This window comes from Dermochelys coriacea, chromosome 6 (assembly GCF_009764565.3).
Source record: "Dermochelys coriacea isolate rDerCor1 chromosome 6, rDerCor1.pri.v4, whole genome shotgun sequence".
NCBI lineage: Eukaryota > Metazoa > Chordata > Testudines > Dermochelyidae > Dermochelys > Dermochelys coriacea.
Window position 1 is genome coordinate 18,877,946 of NC_050073.1, and position 16,765 is coordinate 18,894,710.

The 16,765-nt window shown below is 40.9% G+C and overlaps 1 protein-coding gene across 1 annotated transcript in view; it reads right to left on the bottom strand.

Moving 5' to 3' along the window:
- MUC6 (mucin 6, oligomeric mucus/gel-forming) overlaps positions 1–16,765 on the bottom strand; it is a 52,777-nt gene that overhangs the window by 21,061 nt on the left and 14,951 nt on the right. The window contains exons 7-14 of the mRNA XM_043516365.1: positions 15,711–15,798; positions 13,904–14,013; positions 10,696–10,903; positions 6,029–6,151; positions 5,105–5,225; positions 3,321–3,459; positions 1,294–1,398; positions 356–428 (exon numbers count right to left, since the gene is read on the bottom strand). Coding sequence (XP_043372300.1) covers positions 356–428; positions 1,294–1,398; positions 3,321–3,459; positions 5,105–5,225; positions 6,029–6,151; positions 10,696–10,903; positions 13,904–14,013; positions 15,711–15,798 — 967 coding nt within the window. The remainder of the gene's footprint in view (positions 1–355; positions 429–1,293; positions 1,399–3,320; positions 3,460–5,104; positions 5,226–6,028; positions 6,152–10,695; positions 10,904–13,903; positions 14,014–15,710; positions 15,799–16,765) is intronic.

A 16,765-nucleotide genomic window follows, 5' to 3' on the forward strand; every position in this document is an offset into this window, starting at 1 on the left:
ACAGAGGGTGGGGTCCCGGGGGGCGGTTAGGGATGGGGGTGTGGATAGGGGTCGGGGCAGTCAGGGGACAGGGAGTGGCAGTAGTTGGATAGGGGTGGGGTCCCGGGGGGGTGGTGGTTAGGGGACAAGGAGCAGGGGGATTGGATGGGTTGGGGGTTCTGAGGGGGGCAGTCAGGGGGCAGGAAGTGGAAGGGGGCGGATAGGGGGCAGGGGCCAGGCTGTTTGTGGAGGCACAGCCTTCCCTACCCGGCACTCCATTCAGTTTTGCAACCCCGATGTGGCCCTCAGGCCAAAAAGTTTGCCCACCCCGGTCTAATCCAATCTAGCACATTCCATGTTCTCCCTTGTTCTTTACCTGATCTATAAGGTAGCCACTTGAGTTCATCATCATCAGTGAGAAGTTCATTTTGAGAAATCACAATTTTGTCCTGTGAAGAAGAGGGCACAGAGTCATAGAATCATAGAAATGTAGGGATGGAAGGGACGTTGAGAGGTCATTTAGTCCATCCCTTCACATGGAGGTAGGATTAAGGATACCTAGGTATCCCTGACAGGTTTTGGTCCAACCCATTCTTAAAAATCTCCAGTAACAGGGATTTCACAACCTCCCTTGGTAAACTATTCCAGTACTTAACTATCCTTGTAGTTAAAGTTTCTCCTAATATCTAACCTTAATCTCGCTTACTGCAGATTAAGATGATTAGTGCTTGTCCTATCCTGTATGGACATGGAGAACAATAGATCAGAATCCTCTTTGTAACAGCCCTTAACTTATTTTATGACTGTTATCAGGCTTCTTTTCTCAATTAATCTTCATGATTAAAAAATGTCTCAATCTGGACATTAATTGAGTCATTACTGCATAGCTGGGCTGAAGGCCAAGTGCTTCTTACTACCTGAGACCTGCAGGCAATCCAGTGTACCTACAGAGTGGGAGAGAGTTGGTATTTCTATTATCTTTATTTTAATCAACTATTACTGTCATCATTATATTTAGTGAGAAAAGATTCATTAATTCTTTTCCTAGCAGACATCCTGCCACCCTGTTCTGATTTTTCACTTTGTAAAACTGGTCACTCTATGTTCAGCACCCCTAACTTGCTGAACTGATGTGACATCACACATCTCTCTGAAGTTGTTACCTTTCCATTATGGAATACACTTCCATTTGAAGCAACTATTTTCCCCCTTTCCCCAGATTTTCATATGATGACACCTGCAATGCCTCTGAATATTAACTTTGATAGACTGGCTACTGGAATGTTGCACAGAACTTGTGTACTGCACTCTTACCTTTGCAGAAAGATAAATTATAGCAGTCAATGATGTTTCAGAATGAGAGTAACCAGATTTATCATACACAGCCATCAGGGTTCCATTGTATGGAAGGCTGGGACTCTGAAGGAAAACAAAAAAGCATGGTTATGTTCGGGAAAAAATAAGCTATACCCCAAATCCATTTATCACCACAGAATCTTGTATTGTTCTTACTGTTTTACCCTGACATTGCACTTTTTGGTGGCATCCATATAAGGTTTCTTGTAACCCTTCTCATTCTCCCAAAGTGTAAGTGAACTTGAAGCAATGGATGAAGAAGGTATTCTGTCGTGCATTTCCAATGTATCTTTAACATTTTATTTCTACCGAGTAACCGTTCTTGTATCACAGCACATTTCTCAAAGTAAACTAACACTGGGGACAGCCTGGTCTCTCCAACCTCTCTCTAAAAGAGAATATGGCGGGCTCTGTTTTCAAGTGTAAGTTCCTTTAATGCAGGATTTCAACATGTTACTTAAATGCTAAAAAACTGACACTTAGGCATGAATATTTAAAATAACTGCATTAAAAAGTCAACACTTTTCAACTGTTACCAGCAAGTAATATCTTAGATACTGCAGTTTTATCCCTTTCTATGTATAGGGAAATATTGTGGTGTCTCAGATACTAGGATGTCCCTGTTAGTGAATGATGGCCATAGTAATGTATGGGGTGAAATGCAAAAAAATGGGTTTCCTGTGTACCTGTTCATGCCCCAATACCTTCTTATCAGCATTTGCATCAAGGAAACCTATTTTGGTGATCCTTGGATTTTGGGTTTTTGAATTTTGCCGTTTGTGCCCTTTATTAGTTACTAAGAGAATTTACTGGTGATACAAATGCCAGAGACAATTTAAGCTGTTTGAATCCTTGGTGGCCAATTGCTGCGTATTTCTGCTCCTTTAACAAAATCTCCCCTTCTCAGCAAGACTTCAACTAAACTATGAATAGTATTTTTTCCTCTAACAAGTGGCAGCCCTTTCTAGGGCAGATACTCAATGTCTGTTCCAGGGGAAATTTCATTTCAGGTTTCTGTTTGTTCCAAGGTGATGAATAAGCTGATGGCATCCTCTACCTGTCTGAGGCTAGGGCAGTCCTGTAAGTAAATACTGTGGCATTTGCTATTAAACCTTATGATGGATTCTGAATGACAAAGTTTCCATTTTGTAATTATGTTTACTTGCAGGTTGGAGCCAGTGTGTATAAACCGTTGAGACATGTTATCAAATAACTACAATAAAGATTTCATTTTACATCTTTATAATCTGACCCTTTGGACCTGGAAGTGATGTTGGAAGTAAATTTAACAAAGAACCTCTGTGTGATCTATCTGAGACAACAATCCCTGAGAGCTTCAACCATCATGGTTGTCTCAGATAGAACACACAGAGGTTCTTTGTTAAATTTACTTCCAACATCACTTCCAGGTCCAAAGGGTCAGATTATAAAGATGTAAAATGAAATCTTTATTGTAGTTATTTGATAACATGTCTCAGCGGTTTATACTCAATGGCTCCAACCTGCAAGTAAACATAATTACAAAATGGAAACTTTGTCATTCAGAATCCATCATAAGGTTTACCAGCAATTGTCACAGGTACAAGGTATTTACTTACAGGACTGCCCTAGCGTCAGACAGGTAGAAGATGCCATCAGCTTATTTATCACCTTGGAACAAACAGAAACCAAAAATACCATCCTTATAATGATTATAGTGTGTTATAAAGTTAACTAATTATCCCAAAGCCAATTGTGCATAGTATCATTTCCTAATGCTAGGAGTTTTGGGGTTTTCTGACATTACATTATGCACCAATGCAAAACACTTGCCAGCTTTTTCAACACCAAATTGCTACTTGGCATCACGTATGATATGTGGGATAAATGGAGGTCATTGGAAGATTTTAGTTTATATGGGGGGTGGGGACGGGAATAAAGGTAGATAGTAATTATGACACTTCCCTTCTGTTGATCTTGTGTAGTTCATGATCTCTGCAGCTTACCTTCATGAGGATATATGTGCAGACTCCATGGAACCGGTATGACCTGGAATCAAATGTGGTGACAAAGGAGCCTCCCTCCAGGGAACATCTTCCTGGGCAGGGTAGTTCATTGCAGTTCCACTGACCCATTGTACATTTACTGGAGAAAACAATAATGCGCCTTAAATGACTATTACCAGTCTAGCAGGATTTGGTCCCACGATCTGTGGTTTTTGTTGTTTTTTGATTGCCTTACAACAGCATGTCTGTGGTCATATCTTTGTGTAGCAATACCTTGAAGTTGACAGCCTCAGGCTCTTCCACTGTGGAAATCTGAAGATGACTGAACTGATCAACTTGGATAGTGGTTGATGTATGCCACAATGAGTAGCCAACATGATATAGTACCTTACATGTTCTAAACTTTCATTTCCATTAGCTCCTGAATTCTTTCTTTTTTTTTTCGGCTCTAAATGTTCAATAACTTATTAAGGAAATATATATATATTAATATGTATATATTTCTTTCCCTCTGTGAATTTTTTGTGTTTTGCATTATCACTTGCTAAATATATTAGTAGACACTATTTATCTCAATCTGTACCTGATGAGACCCTTGTGTGATGGGGAGTCTACCTCACACAAGACTGGAAGGGGTTAAGGTGGCTGAGTAGGCCAGTTAGCTCCACAGGTTGCACCTAGAGGGGGAGCCAGGGAGCAGGTAGTTGAGTGAAAGGAACAGGCAGGGCCTATAAAGTCAGGTAATGGGCTACAGATAGGGCTGCTGAGAAAGGCTGGGAAAAGCAGTCAGCAGTCACTCCCTGGGAAGAGGGAGGAGGGTTGGTGGAGCTGGTATACCCAGGGAGAGGGGGAGCCAGAGGGTAAGAAGAAGGCTAGGAAAGGAGCAGTGAGGGCAGAGGGAGGAAGCCGAGAACGGCTGAGCTGAGGGTTCCTGAACTGGAACCCGGAGAAGAGGGCAGGCCCAAGTTCTGCTACCAGCCACCAAGGGTGTGGCATACAACTGGGTAGCTGTAGGGGAAGACTGCCTAGGACTGCTGATGGACTGTTCCCCAGAAGGGGGAGGACCTTAGTGACCTAGCTGGAGAGCTAAGACACGAAGAGGAAGCTGCAGTTCCTGAGGTTTAGAGTGGGGCTCCAGAATGAGACAATGGGAGAAGACACCAGCAGAGGGAAAGCGTGAGCTGGCAGAGTTAATCTCCAGTATGGCCAGCAGGAGGCCTCACTGTGGTCAGTGAATCCCTTGATACCTTGTACGGCTTGGGTCTCCATCAGCCATGTAAATCATAAATAAATCAATGATGAAAAGTGTTGCACTGGAGACCAAATTCCTTTCTTTATCCACAGAACAGATGCAGCATGGAAAACAGTAGAGCAATATTCTCCACATTGCAACACGAAATTATTAAAACACTAACCTAGGGGAACCATTTCTAGTGGTGAAAGGGGAGGTTAGTCTCCATGGCCCATTCAGTGCTTCAAAGCCTCTCTGCTCATATTGCCAGCAAAGTTGACAATTAGTGATAACTCTGGTGATAGTTATTGTAAATTTGCACAGAATAAGGCCACGTTTGCTTTTGTACACATAGATCAAGAATTTAGGCATACATTACTCTATCAGCAATTGCAGATGTAGGGTCCTGAGTGTTCAAAACAGATTTGTGTACAGATGATGTAAACACATTTGTGTCTGTCCTCTGAAAATCTGGGCCACAATTATGTCAAATTTTCCAGCCACTTGGCCAGGATGCTTTCCACATTTTTCAAAGAAACCTGCCACCACGCACCAGCTCCTGCATGTTGCTTTCATGGTAACGCCAGGATCATATTTCTCCCCATTCAGTGTACATGGGCACTGGTCAATGGGAATACATGTTCGATTTTTTGAGATGTCATCAAGAACAGTGCCTATCGAGAGAAGCAAACAAATTAGGTAGATAGACATTTTCAGAGACTTAGCTACCACTTAGCTTCTCAGAACTGTTGTATTATGTGCCCTGTGTCTCGCAGAGGCAACATTTCAGAGAGTTGCATTTCAGCACAGCCTTTTGTCCAGACTCAGAGGAGTTGTGTACCGTGTGTTTTTCCATATCTGCTAAATTTTAGCTCCCTTATTTAGAATGAGATTAAGTCTATATAAAGAATAACAGATTTTGAGCACTTAATGGGAATGAATTAGCTTTACATTTTATTACTGAAATTTCAGGAAATGCCCCAAAATGGTAATAAACTAAATTTTTGTACAACAGTTCAACCTGAAGTATGCCTCAGGATTTTACAAACTCTGCATAACAAAGTTCAGTCTCTCTATTCACCAATGAAATGCAGCCACTTCTGGATGGCAACTGTCTAACAGCGCATGGCAATACTACATAAGAGATTAGCACAACAAGTTAATTCTATCCAATCCAATTTAAACTATAGGGGGGAACATAAAGTAGGCAGGGTATAATTATCCCATATTGGCCAGAATGGGGGTGTTACTTCTCTATTCTTGCAAAAAGTGCCAAGAGATCTTTAATGACCCCAAGGGGTCAAGACCTCAGTTTTATATCTCATCTGAGAAATGGCACTTCCAGCAGCACAGTGTCCGATACCATGATGTGGTGTATTAATTAAATGGACAATTTTTGTCTGCTGGATATGTGCCAAAACTAATTGCAGGAATGATTTATGATGAAATCAATACTAGTTTTATAGTAATTCTTTACCTTCTGGGCAGAAGCAACCATATGTACAGTAACTTGAACAGCTGTACTCTGGGTTGGAACAGGTTTTAACACATGGAGAACCACATTCCTTATAGATTTGGTCTGCTGAACATTTTCCTACAGCTGAAATACAACAACAATGAAAAGTATTAAGGCATCTTTCTAAATATGAACAAAGGAAAACTTTTCACTGGCCCTAGAGACTGGAGATGAGGCTCTCCCCACTCTCCTGGTATCTGGTGCTTTCTGTAGCACACAAACCTTCACTCCCCATCTCCAGTCTATCATCTCACCATGGCCCAGATACCCAATCTATTCATTTTTCATTCTTTAACCCAGACTTACTGGAGACCACATATTCCAGACAAAGGCTAGAGATCAGATCACCTTTTCTACATGCACCCTACACTTATAGGCATCAGACCCCTGAAACCATGCACACTTCTGAAAAATGATTTAATTGGGGATTGGTCCTGCTTTGAGCAGGGGGTTGGACTAGATGACCTCCTGAGGTCCCTTCCAACCCTGATATTCTATGATTCTATGAAAATGAGCCTGAAGTCCCTCTGCATCTGTGGCAGGCTGGGAGAGTGATAGCAGATTATATCAGTTACAATAAAAACCATAGGTGTGGTTTTTAAAAGTGCCTATGTGACTTCAGGAACAATCTTGTTGACTTTCAGTGGGATTTGTGCTCTTAAGTCACTTAGGCACTTTTGAAAATCCCATCCTATAGCATTATTAATATACAGAACAGGGGACACGTAAGTTTTTCATGTGACAACTAGTAGGATTCTCCCATCAGGAAGGGAAAGATAAGTGGGAGAAGGGAGAGTTAAGATTAACATTGGAATTTCAAGCACCAGATCCTCCATTGCCCTGCACCTTATGTAGTCATTTTTACTGCCAAAGTCACTGCAAGGCTCATTAAGTAATGTTTGGCATCCATTTTGGACAAGTGTCAATGACTATGAATGGTGCCGAGCAGGGGATAATCAGACTCTTGATGTTTTCAGAGTTTCAGACACTTGTTTTTTGGAGTATAATATTTTTATTTCCTAACTTGCAAATATTTGTTTTTTAACCTTCACTCTGAATAGCCTCACTTTTGATTTTTTTGTGACTACAAGTTCTAGTAACATTTTTTAAGTAAATGCCCTGCTTGCAACATTAACATTGTTGTAACAAAGGCTAGACAGGGGATATTATTTTTAGTATGATTAATGAGCATTATTATATAGCATTGTGAACATGTACAGTGCCTTACAAATATTGATTGGGACAGGCTTGCTGCCCTGAGGACTTTACAACCTGAGAGGCAAGACAAATCAAATGCTAAACAAAACTGGGACACCCATTTAGGGAAAAGAGATTGGGGAGAGAATATTGGAGGGATGAAAAAGAGAACAATTCCAGGAAGAAGTGGGATTTGGAGGAGTGGGAGGGGGAGGTGGCACTTGGCATGCGGGAAGCAGGAGATTTCCCTGAGCACAGGGAGACGCATGACAGAAGGCAGAAAGCCGAAAGTGTAACAAAGAGCTGGAGAGCAGTCATACGTGAAGACTGGGAGGAGTATAGGGACTAAGCAAAGAGACGGATATGAGATCAGAGATGTAGTTAGGGCAAGAGGATAAAAGGCCTTGAAGGTGAGGATAAGGACTTTGTGATAAAACATTGGAAATCAATTACTGGATTCAGGAATATAATCTTGTCTGGATTATATTCATTACCCTTCTCATGCTAAACTCCAAATAAATAGGTTTCAGAGTAGCAGCCATGTTAGTCTGTATTCGCAAACAGAAAAGGAGTACTTGTGGCACCTTAGAGACTAACAAATTTATTAGAGCATAAGCTTTCGTGAGCTACAGCTCACTTCATCGGATGCATTTGGTGGAAAAAACAGAGGGGAGATTGATTTACACACACAGAGAACATGAAACAATGGGTTTATCATACACACTGTAAGGAGAGTGATCACTTAAGATGAGCCCTCACCAGCAGCGGGGGGGGGGGGGTAGGAGGAAAACCTTTCATGGTGACAAGCAAGGTAGGCTATTTCCAGCAGTTAACAAGAACATCTGAGGAACAGTGGGGGGTGGGGTGGATGTTCCTCATGCTTGTCACCATGAAAGGTTTTCCTCCTACCCCCCCCCCCCCCCGCTGCTGGTGATGGCTCATCTTAAGTGATCACTCTCCTTACAGTGTGTATGATAAACCCATTGTTTCATGTTCTCTGTGTGTGTATATCAATCTCCCCTCTGTTTTTTCCACCAAATGCATCCGATGAAGTGAGCTGTAGCTCACGAAAGCTTATGCTCTAATAAATTTGTTAGTCTCTAAGGTGCCACAAGTTCTCCTTTTCTTTTTCCAAATAAATAGTAGCAGATGCTGAAGTCACAGGTAACAGAATAAGGAGGAAAGAGAAGGATGTTCCTGTTAAAGCAATTTATTTTAAAAATTAACCACTGGTAGAAGAAAATGATCATATAAATACATAAAAGGTAAACAGAATTATGGTTAAATTATGTTTAAAAGGACAGCCTGACATTATGAAAGGTCATTTTGAAAGAACCTCTTTCTTGGCATACATTATCTCTCTGGTAATTTAACGAGTGTTGGTTGAGAAATAATAATCACTTTGTTACCTGTGACTTTCATTGGTCAGCATGACTGCTTATAAAACAATGAAACTCCATTAAAATGCACTAACAAAACATCAGAGTTTCAGCCAGATTCTGAAGGGTTTAATAAAACAAACCAACTTCCTCGAATGAATACCCAGGGAATGTTCTCAAAACAGAGATTTGATCCCTCTAACTCTGTTGCTGACTGGTAGGGATTTTATATGCCTGAATTTAGAGGGAGGCAACTAGGGACAATCCTTTGGTAACCTCCAACATGTGAGAGACGATTTGTTTGGGTGGCACTTCAGAGCAAAAGCTTAGTAACTGGTGGAGCAGATGATAAGAGGACTTAGGGCTCTTTAAAAGTTGGCTCTTTTCCCTGGTTGATTTGAGGAAGGACTAGCACATAGTGAATAAGGTGTAGTGGGCAGAGAAAGCAGCCTGATAGAGTAGGCCTGAAAAGTCTGCCAGTTTTCTGAGGCTTCACTTGTGGGCATTTTCCCCTTTAAGTTTTATGGTCTGGGATCCAAATCCAGGAGCATTCTTCCACCTTTTGTCTTGCTGCATGGGCGGGGGGGGGGGGGGCTTGTTTTCGGATTGGCTGTATAGTATCACTGTAACAGCTGTGGATGATCTGCACGTAAATCTGGCTCCTCCTGAATAACTTAATGATACAAAATCAAATGCATCTGTGCCAGATGATCCACAGCTGATCCATCCACTGATCATGCTACTTGCTTTACTTCAGGTGGATTGGGAGGGTTTGCTTATGAGAGGGAAGGTAAGCCAACTACACAATTAAGTAGTTGTCTTAATGTGTCTTTTCTTTCAAACATCTCCTTTTGTCTTTCTGCTTTCTCTTCATTCTATGGCATTTGGGCTGAATACTGACAAAACTACACCAAATGCAGCCTCAGAAGTTATGTTTGGGTACTAAACACCAGTTATAGAGCACGAGGCAGCTCATCTTTCCCATTAACTAGGTGCTTGGAGTTTCAGAGGGATATGCTTCACTGCCTTAGACTTTGAATGTCACTGCATGTCACTTGGCATCTAGATCTCTTCCCAAAATGCTGCCTAGAATTCTGTCTTCTGTCTTGTCAATTAAGCTTTCAACTGGGCTGCACTGTGTTGTAATTAAAATTAATGAATATGCTTTTTGAAAGTCCTTTGCCAAAGGTTTGCCACATCATGCCTTCCACTTTGTTAAACTTCAAAACAGGCATGATGAAACCAAACTATTTTGATCCATAAAGGGTTGTACTTTAAGTCTCTTGAGATCCTTTTAAAGTTACAAGGAAATATACACATCAAAACAAAATTCACTTTATGCTGCCTAGCCTCACCTGATTTTACTTTGTAACTAGTAATTTCATATGATTTCAATGCAAACTAAAATATAATGCAAACATAAACTAGCCATTTGTGACTTTTGCTGAGCCTGATCTGATTGGTATTTGTAATGAAACCTCTAAGCTGGAGAATTGAATTGTTTTGAGTTTAACTGCAAACACTTAGCACCGTTGTAGCTGAAAGTAGCATAGCACCTTTATTAAGATTACCAGTAATTTAAAAACAATAGGATAAGCACTGACATTAATCTGAATGGTTAGTCCCTACATATTTCTTAATAGATGAAATATTACTTTGCCTGTAATGGCTTGTCAACACTGCAGTTTAGCTGACAGAAGAATCAAAAGGAAGCATTTCAGAGTATAGTTTGTTTCTTAAAAAGAAAAGAAAAGATTATTTTAAGGTGTTGGATAAAGAAACAGCTTTAGGAATGGGTGACCTGGTCAGCTGACAGCTACGGGGACACAATTTGCGTTATAAATTCAACTTTATTTTTTTTGCAGGAAATCAAACTCTGACTCTTGCAGGTTACCATTTGCTTAAAGATCATCCCAGGGTCTATAACCCAACCCAACCCCTCTTTGATTTGTATGGGTGGAAGCTTTCCTAGTGGCTTTTAAAAATTTCATTAATCATTCTTTATCTATAGGACATATAAGTCAAGTTGTGGAGTAAAACATTATAACTTACAGCAGAAGTCTGCACTCCTCCAATCAGAGACTGCTTGATGGGACATGGTACATTGCCTAGAGTACTCTGACAGTGTAGCACAAGTACAGTTTCTTTGCCCTGGATTGCTACAGTCCTGCATATCAAGCTGACAACGGATGACAAACGCTTTCTTGGACACGTTGCAAGCTGGAGACACAAGGTTGAGTAGCTGGGAGCAGATCCTGGCCTAAATAAATAATAAGAAATAAACGGAAAGTGGGTGCTAGTAATGTCCTTGCTATGTTGAAACTTCTATGAAACAAGCAGATCTTGAGCTTTTAATTACTGGAGGAATTGTTTGCAGCTCTCAGTTATACTACTGTATTTATTTGGATTAAAGTGCATAGGCAATTCTGGGAACGTAAGAGAATACAAATGATACATTTTAAAGGGGAAAGGCTCTGTAAATATTTAATCAATTTTCCCTCTCATCATATTAAAAGCTAATCATTCTTTTACTGCCATCACACTTCCATGACTATGGATTACAGTGTTACATGCAGGGATAATGTTCTCTCATGAAGAATTAGCAGAAGGAAGGATGTATTTTGGAACAGCGATGCTATGGACACCTCCTAAAAAACCCTCAAAGTGCAGATGTGCCTGGCAGCCCAAGAGCACATTGGACATTTAGTGAACCTGTGCCTGATTACAAGAGGTAACACAATGTTTTCTATAGTGTTTCTCGGTGACATTACTTCTTATTGTACAGACAATGATGCTTTTAGGAATGTAGTGATAGCTGGCAATGCTGAATTTTAAAAAAAGATTGTTTTCATTTGCTGGTATTGCACATAATGTTATCTGCTGAAGTATAACATCTCAAAGGAAAACAATGTTAAAGTAGCAGACCCATGAGCGAATGAGCCAAAAGAAGTACTCCACCAGTTCAAAGCAAGATTCTTTTAACAAGCTGGGCTAGAACCCTGCACTGGTGTAGCTCCTTACATCCAGATGATTATTTTCCACTCAATGATATACAGTGGCTCTTGTTCAGACCAATAATCAGTTCCCTTCCTTATATCCTGCCATTTGTTGACTCACCCTAGAACGGTATTCTAATTGCCTGCTTGTTCTTTGGAGCGCTAGAACCAGCCTTCCAGGAGAAGGGCTGTTTTTTATAGGCAAATCTAATGGAATTCTTGGATTGTCAAATGAATGGTAGAAAAATATCCTTAAAGTAGTAGGGATGGGGGAAAAATGTAATGCTGCCCATTTCAAGAGAAAAATCGATGTCCTTTCAGCACACTCTATATACATAGTGCCTACATACAGTAAAATAGTAACCACTTTATAACAGCTGCAATATAAGTGCATATTCTGACACACAGTTACAATTAGTCCAATATGAACAACCATCTCTGTAATGACAGGTTTCAGAGTAGCAGCCATGTTAGTCTATATTCGCAAAAAGAAAAAGAGTACTTGTGGCACCTTAGAGACTAACAAATTTATTTGAGCATAAGCTTTCGTGAGCTACAGCTCACTTCATCGGATGCATTAGGTGGAAAATACAGTGGGGAGATTTATTTACATACACAGAGAACATGAAACAATGGGTTTTATCATACACACTGTAAGGAGAGTGATCACTTAAGATGAGCCATCACCAGCAGCGGGGAGGGGGGGGAGAAAACCTTTCATGGTGACAAGCAAGGTAGGCCATTTCCAGCAGTTAACAAGAACATCTGAGGAACAGCGGGGGGTGGGGTGGGTGTTCCTCAGATGTTCTTGTTAACTGCTGGAAATGGCCTACCTTGCTTGTCACCATGAAAGGTTTTCCTCCTTTCCCCCCCCTGCTGCTGGTGATGGCTCATCTTAAGTGATCACTCTCCTTACAGTGTGTATGATAAAACCCATTGTTTCATGTTTTCTGTGTGTGTATATAAATCTCCCCACTGTATTTTCCACCAAATGCATCCGATGAAGTGAGCTACATCTCTGTAATCTGCACCACCATTTAGAAGATAGAGATAAGTATTTGCTTTTTAGGTACGTGGTATTAACTAGACTCCAGAAAACCTTCTAGACAGGAAAGTCTGTGTAAGAGACAGGAAACTTCTTGAGTTCCCCTGATGAAATGAGATAGTGGAAACTCCATTTGTGAGAAGAATGGGTTTATTCCATATGAAACTGCTGGGGGTTCTGCAGATCCCTTGACATCCACGCCAGTCTTATACCTCTCAACTGTCTCCTGCCTCCCCCACCTCTGCCCTCATCATCCACAGTACAATGGACTCTGTGCTTCCATGCTTGCAGGTGCTCATCATCACCCCCTGGTGTAATTTCACTTGATGGTGGCAGACTCCATGTGAGATGCTGCTGCCTGGTAAAATGATCCTTGTGCACTGAATGTCTTTGAGTTTACACAGTACTTAGTGGGGAGTCAAACTGGCCTAATACAAAGATCAGTGAAACCACACTGACCTCACCGGGGTTTGTATAAGGACCTGTATGCTAAGAAAGCTGTGTGCTAAGCTTTTGTGTTTCCATTTGTGAGCCATATAAATCCACACCTGGTTGTATTTCTGGACTGTTTAAAACTTGAGTAACACTGACAGACCCCGGTTGTCAGGATCAAACCTGGGACCTCTGGAGCTAAATGCGTAAGCCTCAAGCCAGATGGCCATTAAGTAAGGCTGTAGAGCAAACTCATTAATCTCTCTCTCTAAATGGTCTCGGTGCCACTAGATGGGACAGAACACCACACCCAGGAAGTGTGTAGGTTACATACTTCCCCTAGCTGAGGAAGCACATCCTGAGCTTCAGAGACTTCCTAGTTGAAATCCCAGATGAGTCTTCAATGAGACTCCCTCATTGGAGAGACCCTGGTCATTGGCAGGCAGGATCAAACCTGGGACCTTTGGAGCTTAGTGTATGAGTCTCTACAGCATGAGCTAAAAGCCACCTGGCCATTAACTAAGGCTGTAGAGCAAACTCATTAATCTCTCTCTCACTAAGTGGTCTCGGTGCCACTAGATGGGACAGAACACCACACTCAGGAGGTGGGTGGGTCACACATGCATTCTAGTGCAAAGAGCCTCTTTTCTTCATCTCCATACACTAAATCTTTTGGTGATGTTAACCACTATCATATCAATTACCATCTCTGAGTTAATGATTCCTAATTCATTTACTTCTCTGTTCAAGTTTATGCTGTAGGCAAGGCCAGAAAAGTGATACTTACATATTTTTTGCGAGGAATATTGGGAATTGCCATCTCCTCAGATGGGCAGATCTCTGACGGGTCATCAATTTTTTGTAAAGTGGCAAACTGGTATGCATCCAGCAATTTACCTGTAAGTTAGGTACAGAGTAGATCTGAAAAAGGTTTATCTAGACTTGTTTGATGAGCTGAAGGTAGTGTCCTGCACTGCCACGCAGAAAAAAATCATGTTCTATTCTCTCACCCTACAATGTGCTAGTGAGTAACTGCATAGTTAAATATGTTGGTAAAAAGAATGGAACATAATTTATAATAAGACCATACCAACATATTGAAAGGAAATGTGTGGACACTTAATGGAAGACATGATTGCTGGTATGTACTGGGTTTGGGAAAAAAATTGATTTCCATGATTTGTTGTGTGTGAGGCTGTTGCCTGCACTCCCTAAAAGCAGACATTAGCCTGAAGCATCCAGATGAGAATAGCAATGTATGTGTCAGCTCCTGCACTTATGACATAGGATGATATAAACTGTCACTTATCAAATGGCTTTAGTCAAGTTCCTATTCTACCTGCTAATAAGTAGCTATATGACTCACAAATCTACTTCTCTACCTGTCTTCCTTTGTTCAAATCCAAATCTCAGTGCATCTTTTGGATGACTCCTTATGGATGTCCAGCTACCAAGTTTAAATTCAGCTGGGCCAAAACTGAACACTCAATGTCCCTCTAAGTGCTTCTCTCTCCTCCCTTTCTCTGTCAACATGGACAATAATACCATTCTCCCATCACTCCTGCCTGAAATCTGGGTATCATCTTTGACTAAGTCCACTCTCTAGACCCAAGATGTGCCTAAATCTTGAAGATTCTTCCTATTTTATATATCTAAGATCTGGCCTTTTCTCTTACTCCACATCACCAAAACTCTCATCTGGACTACTTGCAACCTACTTCTCCCCTGGCATTGCTGACTACAACTATGCCTCTCTTCCCCCCTGGAAGTCCATTCAAAATGCTGCTGTTAGAATCCTCTATGTAGCTCATTGCTCTGAGAATGTCATCCCTCTCTCTTTGACTCCCTCCATGGGCTCCAATTTTTCCACCATGTTAAACACAATTTTTTTTAAAAACCTTTTAAGGTCCTTCCCATGTTAGCCCTATCTTACCTTTCAGATCTATTATCTTACTAAATGATGACTGCTGCCTTTGCTCTGCCAACAATGCCTCTTTTTACTGCCTGTTAGGGTGAAAGTGTTTGTGGGAAAAGTAAACTTTCTCCTATGCTGTCCTCTACAGGTGGGGTAACATTAATCAAACACTTTAAAGCTATTGTATTGCCCTTCTTAAAAGTTCCCTCCTTAAAACTCACCTCTGTGATGTGTACAGTAAACTGCATCTAACAAAGGCTAGCCAAGTATTAAACTAAGACTACAGAATGTTGTGCAAAAAACATGTTTGCTTTACTGTTACCTCATTCTCCCCACTTTGGCTGTTTCATCCACATGTCATGTCTTATCATAAACCTAGATTGTGTAAATTCCCTGAGGCAGGGTGATTGCTTTTTACCACATTTGTACAGTGCCTAGCACAATGTGGTTTGATAACTGATTTGAGGGTCCCTTAGATGTTACTGTAATACAAATAGAAATTGGCCCCGTTCTGGAGAACCAGAGTGTGATGGTTGATAGGCCTGTGGATGAATTATATGGGGGTCTTATTGACTTCAGAAACAGTATGGATAATCTGAGCACAGGAAACTAGCAGTTAAATATGCTCATTGATTTGGTGTGGTTAGCCCCTTGTGTTTGGTCTGGCCTTTGCTCTTACCTTCACTCAGAAACTCATTTAGTTCCTGTCCATCAAAATTCCCACACATTCCGCAAGTTTTTCTCATATATTTTCTCTCAACCGTAACCTAAAATAAAAAAAGAAAATAAAGGAAATATCATAATTAAGAAATGTCTGTGGGCCAAGATATCTTCTCAACTAACCTTAGTTGGGATTCCCAAGTCACCCCTTTCAGTTAAAAGAACAAGGAATACTTGTAGCACCTTAGAGACTAACAAATTTATTTGAGGATAAGCTTTTGTGTGCTAAAACCCACTTCATCGGATGCATGCAGTGGAAAATACAGTAGGAAGATATATATACACAGAGAACATGAAAAAATGGGTGTTGCCATACACACTATAACAAGAGTGATCAATTAAGGTAAGCTATTATCAGCAGGACCAAAAAAACATTTGTAGTGATAATCAGGATGGCCCATTTCCAACAGTTGACAAGAAGGTGTGAGTAACAGTGGGCGGTGGGGTGGGGTGGGAATAAGCATGGGGAAATAGTTTTACGTTGTGTAATGACCCATCCACTCCCAGTCTTTATTCAAGCCTAATTTAATGGTGTCCAGTTTGCAAATTAATTCCAATTCTGCAGTTTTCTCATTGGAGTCTGTTTTTGAAGTTTTTCTGTTGGAGAATTGTGACTTTTAGGTCTGTAATTGAGTGACCAGGGAGGTTGAAGTGTTCTCCGACTGGTTTTTGAATGTTATAATTCTTGACATCTGATTTGTGTCCATTTATTCTTTTACGTAGAGACTGTCCAGTTTGGCCAATGTACATGGCAGAGGGGCATTGCTGGCACATGATGGCATATATCACATTGGTAGATGTGACTTGAGGGAAGAGAACTGAAACTGATATGCTCCTTTTCCCAGTCAGGTATTCTTTTCCTCTTCTCAGTAAGTGGAGATAAGAAATGTGGATCTGGCATTCTCATCTATGCCAGAGCAAACCCAGGTATTGAATATATTTTTTAAAGAACATGTTGACCAGATTTCTTGGGTTTATCAATACATTTTCTATATCTGTTTGGTATCTTTTAAT